Source organism: Doryrhamphus excisus, linkage group LG10 (genome assembly GCF_037039965.1).
Source record: "Doryrhamphus excisus strain RoL-2023G ecotype Guam linkage group LG10, RoL_Dexc_Guam_v1.1, whole genome shotgun sequence".
NCBI classification, from domain to species: Eukaryota; Metazoa; Chordata; class Actinopteri; order Syngnathiformes; family Syngnathidae; genus Doryrhamphus; species Doryrhamphus excisus.
This window is the reverse complement of record NC_136366.1, coordinates 21204027-21223804: the sequence shown is the minus strand read 5'-3', so window position 1 is coordinate 21223804 and position 19778 is coordinate 21204027. Positions and strand designations below refer to the sequence as shown.

Below are 19778 nucleotides of genomic sequence, written 5' to 3'. Positions count from 1 at the left end.
TGATGCTGCTCATGTAATGTAACATGATGTTGGTTTAAATTATACATTTTGTTTGGAGTTTTGATGATTTTTTTTGTCTTGTAGTAACAAATTTATGATGCTTTTGGGGCGTTTGACTTTGGATGTCTCACTGTACAATAATAACAACAGTCATCTTTGAACTGCTTTTAATAATTAATTTTAATGTTTTTTTTTGGTAAAGACAATTTCCAAGTACAGTTTGTCAAATCCAACTTAACTTGAGTCATTATTACTTCCAGCTGTGCACAAACTACATTTAAATCAACATTTCAAAATAATAGTGATAAAAAGTTATCAGTCTTGGTCTGCAATTATAAAGAATTGAATCGAGCGATAATAAGTGTTGTGGCAAAATTCACAAAATTAGAATACACTCCAACTAAAACTGTATTTGTATGGCAAAAACACAATTAATTAGTCCCTTTTCTCATCATTATGTCCATTCATTCTTTTACATTTGCCTCTCCATTGGTATTCTTGTTGTGTTTTGAATTAGCCGTGGAAAAAAAAACCCATTAAAACATTAAATTGGACCAGGGAGTTTCTGTTATATCTCAGAATTCAAATGAGATCACGACGATAGTCACAGAGGTAACAAAAGGGCAGATTTGGCATAAGTTGTAATGAGAGACAAAACAAGATTAAGACAAATAGCAAAAGATAAGGCTCATTTTGTCATGTATGTGATGAATTGTAGTTCTCCTTGCACGACAAGACAAAATTCATACTCAAAATGAAGAATCATAGCTACAATCTGGTGGAAACATCTGCATCTAAAGCAGCCTTTAGTAATGCTGTGTGATTTTTGATCCGTAAACGCGTATTTTGCTGGAAACCACAGCTTTTTTAATCACATACAAAATCATTGAAGACCTGCACCGTCAAATTTTATTCACAGAAGGTGTTTTATGTTAGCACATTTTATTAATCTGTTTTATTTGATTTATTTCCTAATTTAGAGAGTCAGACATGTTTTGTTCCGACTCATAAATTCAAATTAAATTACATTAAAGCTGTCATCAACTGTCATCAACAACATCAATAATGGGACATGGTGAAAATATATTGGGCAGGAAGCAATTAGGAGAGTATTTTTATGCCTTTATTTGTATGCCTTCCCCATAAACGTCATGCCTATCACAGCGGTCTGTTGTATAAGTTGATTAAGTCAGAGCTTTTATTCATTCATAAAAAGCTTACATGTTTTTGGCGTCACTTGGGAAAAGCATTTTCAACTATGGAATGTAATATTCCATGATCTTCTATACATCTACACTTTATCTACTCTACATTAAAAAGAACAAGATGAAATGTAGGATCAGGATTTTGTGATATAATTTTTATTTCTCAAGAGCTGTCAGTGAGTTTCTATGTTTCGTAGCAGCCACAGCTCCTCCAGAGGGCTACGCCTACGCTAATAGAGTTAACTTTCCTTCACCATGGACCTGACAGTAGCGAGGAAGACACACAAGCCCTGGTGTTCTCTATGCTGTAGCTGTGGAATTGTGGAAGTCTGATATACCCATGAACACGTGTCATTTCCTTATAATGTACAAATAAATAGTCTTCCCTCACAATGACACACTTCTATTATCACTCCCTCACTATATTGCAGTTTTAAAATTTTTTAGTTGGTCGTCGATGGTCTATTATGAGTCAAAATATACACGTGACATTTAGTATTCCGTCACTAGGTGGCAGAAATGACACAAAACATTAAGACGTTCGCTTACACTACATCACATGAAGTCATAAAGTTAACAATGGCATGTCCAACATGATAGAGTGAAAAAAGTTATCCTCCCATTTCTTGTGGAAGTGGTGACTTTTTGGCTTCTTAAGTTAATTAATTAATTAATTCGTTCATTCTACCACTTATCCTCACAAGGGTCGTGGGGGGTGCTGGAGCCTATCCCAGCTGTCTTCAGGCGAGAGGCGGGGTACACCCTGGACTGGTCGCCAGCCAATCACAGGGCACATATAGACAAACAACCATTCACACTCACATTCATACCTATGAACACGATATAGTGAAAAAATGTTATCCTCCCATTCTGTGTGGAAGTGGTGACTTCTTGGCTTCTTAAGTTTATTTATTCATTCATTCATTCATTCATTCATTCTCTACCGCTTATCCTCACAAGGGTTGCGGGGGGTGCTGGAGGTGGGGTACACCCTGGACTGGTCGCCAGCCAATCACAGGGCACATACAGACAAACAACCATTCACACTCATATTCATACCTATGGACACGATATAGTTAAAAAAAAAGTTATCCTCCCATTCCGCGTGGAAGTGGTGACTTTTTGGCTTCTTAAGTTTAGAAGAAATACATTATTTAAGGCAAACTGGTTAGCGTGCAAGCTTGCTTGCTAGTGGCCATCTTGAGTCACTGCAACACAATGTGTTGGTGAAGGTGATTATAGGCATGCTATTACACGTCTACAGGGCTCTATAGACATGTACATGTTTAAAACTCTGAAATTGATTTAACACGGTTGGTTTTGGAAGAAATTAACCGCTATAAACGAGGGACGACTGTATGAAGACGTTTATTTCTGCCTCACAAGGTACATCAGTTAATTTTATATACCGCTGTGCAAGACCAGCTAGAGTACATCCCAGGTAACTTGACACACCTTGGACTTCATCACAATATATCACACTAAAAACTGTATAGACGACCCAAAAGAGACCTTCTTATTCCTCAGGTACATTATATTCTCAGGACTTTTGAATCGATCCCAATCAGACTTATTGACACTTCACCTTTCAACCAAGCAGGCTTCATCAATACATGCTCAAAGACTAGACGGGATTCTCAAAGGTAGAGAGGCATGATCCATCCGAGACTGGTTTCACTTATTTGTGGTGCAAAACGTCAGTCGCTAAGATACAGCGGAGTGACGGCTATGCCTGCCAATGACAGTCTTTTGGGTGGAACGAGTGTGATTCCAACCAAACCAAACTGATGCAAATCTTTATTTTAAGAAAGGAAACTGACTAAAACTAGAGTAGAACATCTTTAGTTTTCATTGACTAAGAGTAGACGAAAATGGTTTAAGTTTTCATCGACTAAATCTGGACTGAAACTATCACATATCCAAAAAACAAGACTGTTGTCTACACCTGAAAAGACTGAGTCAGATGACTTCAACTTGGGGCCCATTGGCAAACAAGCCCCCGGCACTCTTTCCTCAAAATCAAGTGACAAATCGACTTCCACACAGTCATGTCTATTGTGAGAACTGGAAGGGTCATCGCCTTAGTCTTAGTCTAGTCCATAGGTCATTTTCTTTCTCTCTTCTATCATAAAGATCTCAGCATGCCAGTGATTTTGTGACATGCTCGTAGTCATGAGGGGATCTGACTGGTGTCTTTGTTGGATGCATTTTGGTGAGGGGCCAGAAATCCCCAGCTAAATGTTACTCTAACTCCACTAATGGTCAGTTGAAGCAGACTGAAGCAAACTTTTGTCAAGTTTTTGCAAAATATGACTGTCTTTGTCAATATTCAAGCAGGATGAAACAATGTATAACAAACACAGGATTTGGATAGCTACAAAAAGAGTAGATCAACAGTTGTAGGACAGAGAAAATACTGTAGAGTCGATGCCTTGCAACAAAGTTGAGTGAAAAGAAAATGGAGTCATATGCCGCTGCAGTATCCGCTGACAACACGTGACAAGCGATGTAGGGTCATTGAGGAGACAAAAAGATGAGGAGATAAAATGTATACTCACCAAGCTGACTGCGTCTCTGCGCGTAGGCTACAACCACTGCGGCCAGAACTACACAGCACAGCGATGTCACAAGGTTTGCCATCTGTGGACACACCACACAGGAAAGTCATCAGCGAGAGCACGTGCAGGAGACGGAGAACTGGCAAGCAACTGTGTCCGCCTGTCGTTCTAATTGACTGACAGACATGGACGCCTACGACGCCATGGAGGAGATGGAGAGATAACCACTTCCTGTCCCCTCTGAGTCTGTCGGTTCCTGGTGGACTTTTCTCTAACAGTTCCTTATTCGTGAAGCAACTTCCTGTTGTGTTTCTGCAAATCTTTTTGTCTTGTTTATTATTTCTCTCTCCGTCTCTCTGTTCATCAGACTAATGGGTCCGTCCTCTCTGGGATGGGCTATGGAAAGCAGCTCTTAAAGGTATAGCACACCATAAACAAACACTCTTGTACAGTTGATTTGTCCGGATTCAACCAGATGGGAATTTGTGTGAGGTCAAAGGCATCAAACCGTGAGCACCTGACAAAATTCCAAGTTTAGGCAGACATGAAGTGCTTGAAATGACTAAGTGTTCAAGTTCTACGTTCTCTGTGTTTGATAGGATTGGATTCAGGGCTCCAACTACAGTAAAGTCTCGTTATATCAATATCGGTTATAACGAATTACTGCTTATTACGATACTATTTTCATTTCCCAGCAAATTTCTAGTCTTTTATGATATAATTAGTTCCGTTAGTACGATACCCGGTTATTATGATAATCCGGTTACTACGATACCCTTTTCATCTCCCGCCAGCCAATTTGGTCTGCTTATATTGATACAAAAGCAGCTTAAATCAATCTTTGCTTAAGGATTTCAATACCAAAAAAGGCATGTGTTTGGCCAGCTATGTGGGGCGGGTTGAGCATGACCTGTGAACCAGGAAGTGCGGGAATCGGTGTGTGTGCTGTGCTCTGGTGGTGGAAGTGTGAAAAATAAAGTTGACTGGAAGCAGCCGTTCGCCGTGTTCTTTTTTGGTATTGAAATCCTTAAGCAAAGATTGATTTAAGCTGCTCGACATTGTTCTATACTATAGAACAATGTCGAGTGCATTATTGCCCACTTTTAATGCAGTTCGGCGCAGGATCGGATATATCGACAGTCCGGTTATATCGATATTTTTTCCGACTCCCGACAATATCGCTATAACGAGACTTTACTGTATGTCTTTATTGACCTTACACCTTAATAAAATAAGTCTGTATCCAACACACTTCCAGAACAGAAATGAATCATAAAACAATTTTGACAATAATTCCTTTGCATCTTGTCTACGTAACACTATAACCAAACAAAACTTTGGGTTCTAGTCACTGCAAAGGCACAAAGTCACCAATGCTGGCAGTCAAGCTGCTGGCTGCTGGCCACTGAGCAGGTGTTCCATTGCACATCAGCACTAATGCCCAAAATTAATTAATCAGCTTTAAAGATGATCCTATTTAAACTGTTTTGCTTCCCCACTAGTATGCGGTGGGTGAAAGGTCACAGTTTTGGCTCAGTTACTGCAACACTGGAGCGTCAATGGGTCCTTGCCAAATAGACAGCTTGAACCAAAATCTTTCTAATAAACTTCCATGTACATTGTTTATGTACATAATGTGGAAACTTTCACTTATGGTACACTATTGCCCTTTGCACATTGAATATGAACATTTTTTTTATTAAACATTTGGTGTCTGGAATGGATTAATCAGATTTACATTGTTTCCTATGGGAACAATTGTTTCAATCTTTGTACAATTGAAATGGATTCATAATGAAAACCAAGATACCACTGTGTTACATGGTACTGCTTGCTGCTAAGGTTAGCCCCCAAAAAGGAACACATGTCCATATGGGCAGAACAGAATGAGTGCTTTAAATAGAGGTGAATAAAGCAAAGTGGATTTCCTTGTTCTTCGGATGGAGGAGTCCAACTGTTACAAACTGTCTATCCGATTACATTTTATTTATTTATTTTTTAGCTTCAGGTTTTTAAGAATCTCTTTTGTCCATTCCTTTTCTTGTACCATTTCACATGTTCTTTGGAGTACATGCTGTATGTACCGGTCCAACTTTATACTATCCCTTATTCCAAATCTGCTCCCCTTTGTTAAGGTTTAGTACTACCTCTTGTTTAACCATCATTGAGTGAAGAAACATCATATCGCTACTTCTGGGTGATGTTCGAGAACATGAAAAGGCTTTTAGACTCCCACCGAACATCAAACAGAATGACACAACCAACGAATGAGTCCATTACCAAATGTTTGGTGTATATAAAAGCAAAAAAACAACAATCCGAAAGGAAGATTATTTGAATGTTTATATTTAAACATGTAAAAACATGTGCCGTTTTTGTAGGTCATTTAGAAAGGCCCCATTTTTCTTCATATCACAGCGGAATGGACTGTTTACCAACTTAATATAATAACACCTCCCCTCGGGATGGGAACATTCAAATGGAGATATCCTCTTTACACAGCCAATTTCTGCTAGACACACCAGATTTCAATTTAACAGCTATATGAGATTTGAACCATTTTCTCGCACTTGTAATTTAGCTTCTGTGGAAAAAATATTGGGCTCCCCGTCAGCTCAATTTGATGTCTTAACATACTCTCACCGCAACCACTTTTTGTCGCAAATAATCAGCTGGCAATCCCAAAGCAAACTTGATTTGCTCATAAAACTTCCTGCAGAATAGCGGTAGTTTGTCACGGGGATCAAATAAACGTCTCGTCTCAATGGATTTTACGCTGTCTTGCGTCTATAAAAGTCGTAGGGAGATCTACATACACAGAGTGTGGAACATTCTGTTTCTCATTAACTTGTCACAAATACGTCTCTGGTGCCCTTGGCATGGTATTATCAACAGCATGGGAGGGGCAGCAGCTTGAGAAAAATAAAGAAAAACCTTTTTTCAAGCCTGCTAAGCTAAGTATATATATGGGACATTTGTACGGCAGTATTTTTCATTGCTACGACAGTCTCATTAAAGGAGTAAAATGAGGCTACTAATGTGTTTTGTATGTGCAAACGTCCGTGTTGCAGCCCAGTCACCCTTGTAGCCGTGCAGACTGTAACTTATTGGTATTGGGTGAGGGGGGGACACTGACAAAAGCTATCTTTGCAGAGTGCACTGCAGTGATGAAGCAGCCAACACGGCAGGGGGTTCCAGAAGGGGCTATAAGCTGGAAACGTGTAATTTGTCCCAGCGTGTACTGCAACTGACATACAGTGTACAGTATACACGAGGCAATGAAAGCGCATAAAGATGACAGGCAGTATGGGTGCATGAACGTTCCCCAAGCTGCTCGCTGTCTGACTTGCAAAGAGTTGGCCATTACTCGCGATAATGAGGCAGGCCACAAATGTCACACTAACAACAACAGAAACAAACAGCGTGGGTTGACGAGTGCAGAAGGTGAGGGTATCACAACAGGAGTGAAGAAAATGCAAGAAAGATGATTTGCTTGACTTTTCATTTTGTGACAGTGAATATTATTCACGTATAATAGTGGTGACGGTGCCACAGCTTGGCATTGTTGAGTTTGTTTTCCTCCCATCATGGGATTCCTCTATGATGCTCCTGCTTCTTCGAGCATACCATGAACAACCATGTTTGGTTAATCACAGGCACGGATACCTGGGACAGGTACTGTTGCCACAAATGGTCAGGTGTGAGTGACTAAAAATATGAAAACTGTTGGTTTTAAGTGGGATATTATCAATATGTTGTCATATTGTTAGATGTCATGATATTTGCCCAAAAGCAACAATATGTACCGCATTTTGTCCGGACTGTCAGTCGCACCTTTTTTCATAGTTGGGCAACTTATAGTTACGGATATGCGACTTATATATCAAAATACACCCCGGACTGGTCGCCAGCCAATCACAGGGCACATATAGACAAACAACCATTCACACTCACATTCATACCTATGGACAATTTGGAGTAGCTAATTAACCTAGCATGTTTTTGGAATGTGGGAGGAAACCGGAGTACCCGGAGAAAACATGCAAACTCCACACAGAGATGGCCGAGGGTGGAATCGAACTCGGGTCTCCTAGATGTGAGGCCTGTGTGTTAACCACTCAATCACCGTGCAGCCAATATTTTTTTATATTTTTCATTTTTTAATTTTTTGGTGACTCCTAGTGGCACGTCCCACAACACGAAAACTGGCTTGTGCCAAAAAACTAGAGGCCGACAAAACGGTGGCGTTTTCTTTTAGGTGCGGTGAATTGATATATTGAATATCGTGACAGGACTAGTCGTATGTATGTGTTGTGCAACTTGTGTTGTGCTATGCAAGTGTGAATGTGTGCCTTCTATGCACTGCGGTACTGGACTTAATCTGCAGGCGCAGTAGTAATACGTAATAAGGTAGAAGTGACAGGAACCCCATGAGGGTTATTTAAAGCACACAGTCTCTCTAGTGTCATACAATGCCAGACGATATCATTAGCTGTTCCTCTGCACCAATAAAATGAGCCCTATCTTTACAGTCTTACCAAAGTAGGCTTGGAAAGAGTTTTCTTCCATGTCTAACCCGCGGGTGCACTATGGAACGCACTCAAGTGCTAACAAAAATGTTGGTTTTGTAGAAGCAAAGCAATTTTTATGACATTTCCCGAGATTGAACTCCACTGCACATCTGGACATGAGGGAAAGTCAACTTGTAACTTTTCACCATTTGATAACTTTTAGTGTCTGTGAGTTGGCATGAAGGTTTTTCATTGAGATTGTGCGCCTTTGCACAAAAGCAGCCTGTTGTGTATGTGTGAGTGATTGGCAGCTCATATGTATTTCATCAGAGATGATATCGCAGAGAATGACAGGGGGTGAAATTAAAATTGCTTCCCTTGTCAGACCATCACAATTCCCATATCACCTCTTCATTTTCTAAGTGTTGGTTTGCCCATCAAAATCCAACACGGTGTGTGTCGGCATGTGTGTGTGGAAACTGCATGGGTATTTAAAGCGTCTGTCAGCAAACAATGCCATTTTGAAATCTGACAGCTTCAGATTGCTCACAAAAGGACAACCCAGAGGCGGTTAGTGGCACAATTGCCCCCCCTTGCCTAACTATCCCTTCCTGCCCCCCTCCATATTTATTTATTCATTCTTTATTGGAGGCAAAAGGGCTGAATAGGCGTGATTCTTTAGGCTGCTTAATTAAAATATATAATTCATCGCAGCGTCAAATGATTTTGCCGCTTCGTTTTTTGTGGAGTCCGATTTGGGATCATTTGCATTTAAATTGGAAAGCCAGGAGGGAAATACACTAGGTGGGGCATGGTGTGTTTGTGAAGATAGAAGGCATTTGTCTCTTCAAGAAATGCACATGAGTAGGCTCTCTCCTCCTTCATATTGTCTTCTTTTTCATGAAAAGAAATAGAGAAAACCACGCACAGCAGGAAAAGCGATTGCACAAAGAAAAAAAATCCTCAAGTTCACTTTGGGATTTTTGGACCTGATGAATGAGTGTAGCTGACAAAACATCCACTTTGGTTCTATTTTCAGTTCTCACCCTAATTCTTCTGGCTGCATGATGTAAGAAACAAGTGTAAGTGTATTCTAAATGTGTTTGGATAGATAATAGAGACACCATTCTTTGGGATAACGCTGGACTTGTCTGGTTCAAAGACAATATTATAAAGCACTGATATTGTTTTTTAGAGCACCAGCAGAAAAGCAAAGCGCTACATCGCTGATGGAACAGATTCCCTTAAACTGGAGTTGCTCGATATGCTCGATTCCTAGCATAATGCTAAGAGTCCATTGGGCCGGTGCCACTTGGCGCCAAAGATTATGTGATTGGCGCGTAGTGGTTCACTGTGGCGCCAAATTAATGTTCACTTGGCATGTTGCCATGTTGCCGTTATTCTGCCGGCCCAGTGGACAGTGCCAGTTGGTGCCAATGCAATTTGCTGTGGCGCCCAGTGTTGCCATTAATGTGCCTTGTGGCGTGCAGTGGCTTAAACTGCTTCCCAACTAGCTCGTGGTGACGCGTAACGGCGGCAAAAATTTAGTTTGGCGGCAACAAAATTTAAAAAAATTGAATATCTTCACCAAATATGGAACCAAATGTCACAAACAATCCACCTATTGGAATGCACTGGAATGTAATGGCGCGAGCCAAGTTGCGCCAATAGGTCCCCTGAATTCCATTTGTCCCAGGGACAGTATCATCAACAACCCCCATTCCAAACCACTAAACTCCAATATCATCTGGAACAGTCCAGAATCAATATTTATCTAACAACATGGCAAAGCCATACAATTGTGAAATTAAAAGGACATCTCCCACACCAGATGTCAATATCTCCTCTTGGATTGTCCAACAGTTTTGCTCTGAACAACCAATCACAAATTTGAAACAGCCCCACCGCTCATGGACGAAAACTCCAAAACGAGGAAACTCCAGATTTGCAGACATAATAAGCGAGCACAAAAACTGATGCAGACATGACCTGATAAATAATTTTTATGGCCATATTGGCTTACTTGTTTCCAGGATGGACAGGGCACCCCTGCAAACACATTTTCCTCCAAATTTCAGATCTACTGACTGTTGTCACGATTCATTCCAGCTGCAATAACACCCCACTTCTCTATTTAATTACGATTGCTTGTTTGCAACAGAATGCTAACACGCGACGAGGTGGAGAACTCATAAAATGTCTTCAAGGTCGGCAGGTCTGAATTGTCCTTTTGGGATTGATGTGGACGTCATCACTTTGTCTGGCACTGTGGAACACACTAAAAGTGTCAAATGGCACCTGTACCTTTCTCTATGTGATTTTGCTTCATCAATTTAGCTGCATGAAAACGGAAAAGAGGTGGTGAAACACGGAAGCAGGTGACAACCTGAAACATAAAGTCTCCAAGTATTTTCTATGAAAGTCAAACAACAAATCTTGATTCACGATAATTAACTGATGTCCATTTTTGTAAACTTGACTTGCCATCCATACCCAAACGCAGGATGGTGAGGTTAGAAGTCAGTTATTGTGAACTGCAGAGTTGTCCTGTTGAAAAATACTGTCATTACAACACAGATGAGGGATAACCAGCCAGCTGCCGTTGGACACCCCTGCACAACCTGAAGCTCCATTGTTCCGTTGATGGAAAAAGCACCCCAGATCGTGATGGCACAACAAATTGCTTTCTCAAATGTTTTTTTTTTTTGCTTACTCTCATTACTTTCTTTTTTGTATTTTGAAGCTCTACTTAGAACCTCCTTAAAATCCAACAGGTCATCATGTAAATTATTGCAATTTTTAATCTGGTCTTAAAATTTTGATTTGGAGTGTATTAGGCATGCATATGATTTTTTTTTGATACATACATCAAAAGATGCTTCCTGGGGGTAAACCCCACACACACTGACACACATCCACATCCTCACAGACAACTGTTGATATTAGAGCCTCTAATGTCATGCTCCCTACTGCATAATAACACTTCCTCACTCCCACAATGCTTCGCTTTACTTGGCAACATTAATTCTTTCATCAATCATGCAGGGATTTGCTGCAGGTTACTCATAAGCACCAAGGGGGGGGGGGGGGGGGGGGGGCTGAGCCTTGCAGTGTAGCTGCTGGCATTTTGGGCTCCGTGCACACATACACATACACATGCACACACACATGCACACACACACACGCGCGCAATCATGTGCACAGTTGGCATTTGGCGGTGAGTGTTGATAGCGGGATGACTGTGACCTTTTTTTCACTGGCTTTTTGACTGTAATTGGCTGCTAAAGACAATGTCAATCCTATCTCAAGAGGTAGCGTGGGTTGAGCCTGTAAACACACACTCGTATACACACACACACACACACTCACAATCTCTAATGCATGTGGATGACAGCGCTTTGCTTGGAGTGATAAATTTAGCTATTGATCACATGTGACTGTGCTCAGCTGGCTGAGATTAAGAGGGCCCTGAGATGTCAGCTACCACGCACCATGCAGGCTGCACCACCACATCACAAATCTGCCGTACCTCCACCATCAGCATCAAATCTTCGTGCACCAAGTTGAACCAACAGTCATTATTGTAATAACAAAATAGCATCAATGTAACCCGAAACTGGAAACGTCATTGCAAGTCGTCACGCATGTGTCAGGTCGTAAACGTCGGATGTGCATGTATGTGATATTGTGTGTGTTTTTGTATTCGTTTGAGCATGACAGCGTGTGTATGTGTGCGTATGAGAGTGTTTTTTGTCTCCACCCAGCCATCTGGACCTCCTTGTGTGTCTAGGAGCAGATTTAGGTGGTTAGAAACTCTGGAAAAACACGGCGTTACCTCCAGCCCTCTCACCTCTGAACTCTATAAGTGTATCAAAGCTAAGAAAACACAGCACTTTGTGTGTCGATGTGTGTGCGCGTCTGCGTGTGATTGAGCGTGTGTGTGTCAGCATTCTTAAGGCCTATAAGGCTTTGAATGATGGGTGTAGACTCCCCTTTGTGAACAGGGAGCCTCCGGGAGCCGCGCTGCATGTGTGTGTTTGCGTGTGTTTGTGTGTGTGTGTGTGTGTGTGAGAGAGAGAAAGAGAGAGAGAGGAGAGAGTGTGATGTACGGGCTGTGATGTTCTGAACAGAAGTGTTTTTACAGGGAGTTAATCAGAACCAGAGATGAGGCCTTGCCCGCGGAGGATGAAGTGTGCAGGCTTGCACACACGTACACACACATTCACTGCCCTATACCTTTTCCAAATTGAATAATAGCGACCTAACCTGCGGGGGATCTCTGTGGTATTGCTTCGATAGTCAATGCCAATTTTGGTTTTCCTGCATATATATTATATATAATATTTCTGGGTAAAAGTGGTTGTGGTTGTGTTTTTGAACTGCAGGGAGCAGAGATGCGGATGCTGGGGGTTACACATTGGGAGTGACCAGGATGGATAGGATCACCCCATTTCAGCTCTTGTAAACTTTCTTCTCATTATTATGACTTTATTACAATAATTGGGTGACAACTTTATTAGTTGTGTTATTTGTTTCACGTAATATTGAGACTTTATGTTACAGTATTTATTTATATTAAATTAGTTTTTTAATATTTAAAGTTTATTCCATTAAAATGTTTGTCCTTACAATTTATGATATTCTCAGAAAATTAGGACTTTTTTTTAAATTACATTTTTGTCGTAATATTTGGATGTTATTCTTGTAAAATTACTGTTGGGGGTTTCAAAATAACACACAAGTTTTTTGACTTACTGTAAGTAAGCCCTGTAAATATACGAAAATTATATATATATACATATATTAGATGATTATATATTTTTTTCTTTTTTTCATATATCTTTTGGTACTTGGTGTGTATTTGCGTTTGTGAGTGTTTGCAGGAATGCCACGGGGCATTCTGCTTATGTTGGAAGCTAAAAAGAAAAAGAGTATGTTGACTCAACCAGGCTGCTTAGCCATTTAGATAAATATAGCAGATACAGTGGCAGCATAGACTGAGCGTCCACTTTTACCATCGGGGGCTATTTGTAGAGTTCACCCCATCATGTAGGTGTGTTTAAGAGATGAGTGGCTCTTCGGGCGCATGCGCACACACACACACACACACACACAAACCCACATAGTACATAGACGTAATGTAGACACACACACAAGCACATTAATGGTGAAATTAGACCGATTACTTGCAGTTATAATAAGACCATCTTGTACAATAATCTACAGGCAGACAAAGCGCACGAGTGGAAGTAATTTTCAGCCTCAGTGACCTATTAAACACACCGACACTTACGTTTTTACTCAGGTACAGTACACATACAGGCAATTATTGTATCATGTACGACTATACAATGTTTTACATATTGATGACTTATACTACTTATCGAAAAGTGACAGGTTTAATACTGAAAAATGGATAACATTTGCATCACTCCCCAATTGATGTCAGAAATTATCCATCAAATCATAAAGAATAAGCCGCAAGCACAGTCAAGGGGTCATCTATTGTCACACTCGAATGCTAAGGAGCAGATATTTATGGCTGAGCAGCTCCATTTCACAACACTGAGTCATTGCTGACATAACACTGATGTCATATTCGAAGCTCACCCTTTGTCAATATAAGTGTGTGTCATGGCGAGGGGAAGTCATTTGTAATCTCATTTAAAGCGCCCATGCTGTCAGCCTTCCCCTTTTCTTTGCTGCCTCTTCCTGTGATGCTCTAATTCTGCATCTGCAGTGGAGCTGTCCGTCTCTTTCGCTCTGTATCTGTAGTGTTCCAGCTCTCTCCTCCTGTCTGTCGTCCTCCTCACCTCCCCACCGACCTTGTCTGTTCATTGCTCGCAAGCGCTCTCAATTCTGTCACTGGCTATTTTTTTGCTTTTCACAACATCCACCGTTCATCCCTCTCTACCTCGCCCTCTACAGAACGCACTCCTTCCATGGTAGGCGTCCGGTTAATGCTGATGACAGCAGAGTCCCGTTCCTCCCCAGAGGGATCGTTATAGCAGTGATACAACAGTGACTAAGCAAGGGGCAGTGACAAAGCTAGAATGCTTCTCTCTGATCAGCTCTAACTCGCCTTTATGGTCAAATGTGTAAGGATGGTACAATGACAATTAAAGAGAGAAGGGGAGTGATATTGCTGCTGGAACAACTTCCATCTATATCAGGGGTGGGCAAACTTTTGTGACAAAATTTCCGGGGGGGGGGGGCAGACTATATATTTTACACGTAACAGTCCACCTGGTATTATTGTATCTGTAAAATTGTCATGCAATCTGCTATTATTATTTATTATTTTATATTTATATTTAAATATTTCAAAAATAATAAAATATTATAATAATTACAATAAAATTAAAATAATAATTATTACATTGTTATTATGTAAAATATGCAAATATAACAATAATATTATATAATTAATATAATAATTAGCATTAATATAATAATTATAATAATCATAATAGTTATAATAATAATTATAATAATCTAATAATCTAATAATAATCTAATAATAATAATAATTATTATTATTATTATGTGCTTGTGTCCCTTTTTTCAGGAGCACTTTGTAAACAACAGACCATGTCAAAAAACGAAATTGATAAAACCATCAAAAGGTTGGCTCAGGCCATGATGCCAGGTTGTATGTTGACTTTAAATGAAATACTTTGGAAAGATTGGGCGGGTCGTATTCAAACACTTGGCGGGCCGGATGTGGCCCCCGGGCCGTAGTTTGCCCACCCCTGATCTATATCCATCTACTTTAGCTCGTCAATGCATACCAGTGTATAATACAAGCGTATTATTGAAGGGTCAAAATGCGTGCAGAGAACAACATTCATTCATTCATTTTCAACCGCTTATGCTCACGAGGGTTGGGGGGGGGGTGCTATTATTTTGAAACCCCAGCCGTTATTTTACAAGAATAATATCCAAATGTTACAACAAAAATGTAATTTAAAAAGTCCTAATTTTATGAGAACATCATAAAATTGTAAGGACAAATATTTTAGCAGAATAAACGTTAAATATTAAAAAAATTATTTAATACAGTAAAGTCTCGTTATATCGATATCGGTTATATCGAAGTACTGCTTATTACGATACTATTTTCATTTCCCGGCAAATTTCTAGTCTTTCATGATATAATTAGTTCCGTTAGTACGATACCCGGTTATTATGATAATCCGGTTACTACGATGCCCTTTTCATCTCCCGCCAGCCAATTTGGTCTGCTTATATCGATACAAAAGCAGCTTAAATCAATCTTTGCTTAAGGATTTCAATACCAAAAAAGAACACGGCGAACGGCTGCTTCCAGTCAACTTTATTTTTCACACTTCCACCACCAGAGCGCAGCACACACACCGATTCCCGCACTTCCTGGTTCACAGGTCATGCTCAACCCACCCCACATAGCTGGCCAAACACATGCCTGCAACAGAAGAACCAACTGACATAGCATACACACCTATTCCAACGAAGACACAAGCGTACAAATACATGTATTTAATTGTGTTGTATTCAGATATCTTTTTATCGCTTGCAATAATCACTGTTTTTCATATGTACATGCTGGCGTTCGTGGTTTCTCTCGTGTGTATAGAATCTATACACACGAGAGAAACCACGAACACAGTTGGTTCTTCTGTTGCAGGCATGTGTTTGGCATGTGTTTAATGCAGTTCGGCGCAGGATCGGATATATCGACAGTTCGGTTATATGGATATTTTTTCCGACTCCCGACAATATCGATATAACAAGACTTTACTGTATAAATATGTACTGTAATACTGTAATACTGTAACAGAAACAAAGTCCCAATATTATGTGAAACAAATAACACAACTAATAAAGTTGTCATGGTTTAAATCAAGCTGTATATACAACAGATACCCTACATGTTAATATGCTTAAGAGCATAAACAGGAGTGGAAATGAAGGGAAGAAACATAAATGCTCAACCAACATCACCCAAACAAATAAAGTTGAATTTCCTTCTGCCTCAGGTCATTTTCAGAGTTGAAATTCTTGTTGAGTTGTTGAAATTGGCTCCACCTGCATGGTTGTTGAAAGAAGGAAGTAACATTTATTTGTTCACGGTGAGCTGCAAGTCAGTGGCTGTGTAGTTTCAAATGGGAAGCTATTTTTATATAGGTCATTAGTCATTCAATCTGAGGAGAATAGAATAAAATAACTAAATTATGGAGGGAAATGCAAGACAGCAGTGTAAATCTCACAGTGTAAACATCACACACACACATAATTCTGTGTGTGTGTGCATTCTCCTTCGTCGCAACAAGGTCCTGACAGAACTATTAGCATTCTCTTCCCATTTATTCACAACATACGCACAGAAAGTAAAAAAAAACACACACACCTGTGCAAGTGGGCTCCTGTCCGTTCAATATTTATTAGCAAAGCAATCTGTTATACGGGCATGGCCAAGCACTGCACCTTCTGGCCACATCAGTGCACACACCTTTCCTCCGCTGAGGAAAACATCACCTCAAAGCTGCTTCGAAGGTCAGAATAAAATGAATCCCAAAGCAAAACAGTGGGCAGAATGGTGTGCAGAAAGGCGAGAGGTGATTTTCCTTTAAAAATAAACACAAGGTTACTTATCAGCATCTCAAAGTGGTAAACACGCACTTTGCTTGTTATGTCTGACCTCTTTTTGTGTTCACATGAAAATGGGTGTTTTTGTCTTCTCGCATTCGTAGACTGTCAAGTAGCTGTCAGAGCATCTTAGCCAAACAAAAGTCATTTCCCGAAAATGCACAATAACAAAAGTGGTAAAAGAAGGAACAGACGTATGAAAGAAGTTATTGGAATTATGGAACCGTGGTTTTCCAAGGTTTTTGACAAAAATGTCCACTTCAGGTGTTTGTGTCCACTTTTTTGTGTGTCAGGAACAAAATAATTGGATATACATTGTTTCCTATTGGGGCTGCACGGTGAACGAGTGGTTAGAGCGCAGGTCACGCAGCTAGGAGACCTGAGTTCGATTCCACCCTCGGCCATTTCTGTGTTCTCCCCGTGCATGCGTGGGTTTTCTCTGAGTACTCCGGTTTCCTCTCCCATTCCAAAAACATGCTAGGTTAATTGGCGACTCCAAATTGTCCATAGGTATGAATGTGAGTGTGAATGGTTGTTTGTCTATATGTGCCCTGGGATTGGCTGGCCACCAGTCCAGGGTGTACCCCGCCTCTCGCCCGAAGACAGCTGGGATAGGCTCCAGCACCCCCGTTATAGATAGAGTGAAGCCAAATAAGTTGAAGTGGCGAGGGGCGTTTATGTAACTGTGTTTATCTACCTAAAAACTTGAACCCTTCTAAAACCGTTATGCAATATCACTTAGATACTAAACACTTCAAATTGTGTCGCTCACACGGGAGTCAGAAAGTTAGGTCTCCCGCATTGCTCAGCCAAATATCTAATAGCACAAAGTCCCTAAAGTGTTCTGTCTGAACAAATTAACCCATGGCAGAGGAGGAAATACTTGATAAAGATCAGTTTAGCTTTGCAAAGCAGAAGGTTCAACATCTGTGAGTGGGAACTATTTGCATGGAAATGTCAAAACAAGAACGAAGATTTACAGATGACTGAATTTATACGACGTTTGGGACATATTCAATGGCTCTTGAAGCAAATCTTATGAAATGTGTGACTGACTCTCAGAACAACAGATGTAACTGAAAATTCCATCATATTCTGTCATTGACTGAACTTCACTAAGGGCGTACGGCATCGTATCAAAGGGTACAGAATTTGTTTGTGGAGGTCCGAGCTTTGGTAAGGGATTTTTCTGTGTGTCGCTGCAGGAGAAAGGCAGAGGGTATTCATTCATTCATTTTCTACTGCTTATACTGACGAGGGTCACGAGGGTGCTGGAGCCTATCCCAGCTGTCTTCCAGCGAGAGGCGGGGTACACCCTGGACTGGTCGCCATCCAATCACAGGGCACACATAGACAAACAACCATTCACACTCATAAATATGAGTATGAATGAATATGTATGTATGTATGAATATATTAACATTATTAGAGCCCTCTAAATTTGAGATAACACCCCTATAGTCACTTTAACACTAATATTACACCATTCATACTCATATTCATACCTATGGACAATTTGGAGTTGCCAATTAACCTAGCATGTTTTTGGAATGTGGGAGGAAACCGGAGTACCCGGAGAAAACCTACACATGCAAATTCCACACAGTGGAATTGAACTCTCCTAGCTGTGAGCACTGCGCTATAACCACTCAACAACCATGCAGCTGAGAGGGTATTCATTCATTCATTAATTTTCGACCGCTTATCCTCACAAGGGTTGTGGGGGATGCTGGAGCACACAGAGATGGCCGGAATTGAACTCGGGTCTCCTAGCTGTGAGACCTGCACTCTAACCACTCGACTGCCGTGCAGCCGAGAGGGTATTCAATTAAATATTAAATTTCATTTTATGCTTATCACATAAACTCCACAGCAGCCGTAATTACTTTTCACACTCCTTTCGTCAAATGCTTTATGTGCTGGAGAGAAAATTGAAAATACGTCAACGAATATGCTCGCTTTACAAAAGCAATTATTCACCGACACCTTGTTTTCTGTTAATTATAACCAAGGTGTTAAAACGTTTGAACATTACCAGCCTTTTAGCTCACAAAATGCAATTCTGTGGGAACAATGCAAACATTAATGAATAGATGCGCTCTGGGTATGTCTCCTCACTGCAATTTATGTTAAGCATTGGCACTTTAAATGGCTTCATTGTGTGGCGTATGCCTTCAGAAGAGGCAATGTAGAGATGGTTGTGAATCAAAAGGTAGCCGGGTCTCCTGCACAGTAATTGGACGCATATGCATGGCTGTTTAGATCAGTTGTGTGAAATGACTGGCAATTGCCACCAAATTCCCCTTCTATTACTTTCATGCCCACTCAGACACGCACACTGTAATTACCTGAGTGTGTCTGTGGCGTAGAACCGATGTGAGGCACACCAGTGGGTAGGGAGGGCGTGTATGACTCACTCGTGCGCACACATTCCGAAATGAAGCACCCAGAGCATCTACCTCTGCCTGATATTGTCTCCCTTTGAGGAATTCTCACCCAACTTTAAACGAAAGGTCTCGCCACCTGCCCTCAGTTGCCTCACTTTCAGAGGAGAAGAGTGGAAATAAGAAGTGGGCACCCTCATTTAATTTCCCAAAAACTCATTCCAAAGAAGATTAGTAAGGTCTAATGTTTGCTGTAAGACTCGTGTTTCCTATTTTTGTAGTCGCCTGTAATGTCAGAAATTTGGGATTTAAAGAGCACCCCTTTGTTGCATTCATTGTAAGCTGCGAATGGATGAATCTGTCAGCTTCACGTCAGGGGATAGGAGAGGAGAGGCAAGGGACAAAGCAGTGAGAAGGAATGCAAAAGCAGCAAAGGACCTAAGCAGTAATCAAGTGCCTAGCTCCCAGGGAAAAGCGGGAATTGTGCCTATT

At 40.7% G+C, this 19778-nt stretch overlaps 1 protein-coding gene across 2 annotated transcripts in view; it reads right to left on the bottom strand.

Moving 5' to 3' along the window:
• cntfr (ciliary neurotrophic factor receptor) overlaps positions 1-19778 on the bottom strand; it is a 221541-nt gene that overhangs the window by 119435 nt on the left and 82328 nt on the right. For both annotated transcript variants that reach the window (XM_058050882.2, XM_058050875.2), the window contains exon 3: positions 3764-3845. In XM_058050882.2, the coding sequence (XP_057906865.2) occupies positions 3764-3845 (82 nt within the window). The remainder of the gene's footprint in view (positions 1-3763; positions 3846-19778) is intronic.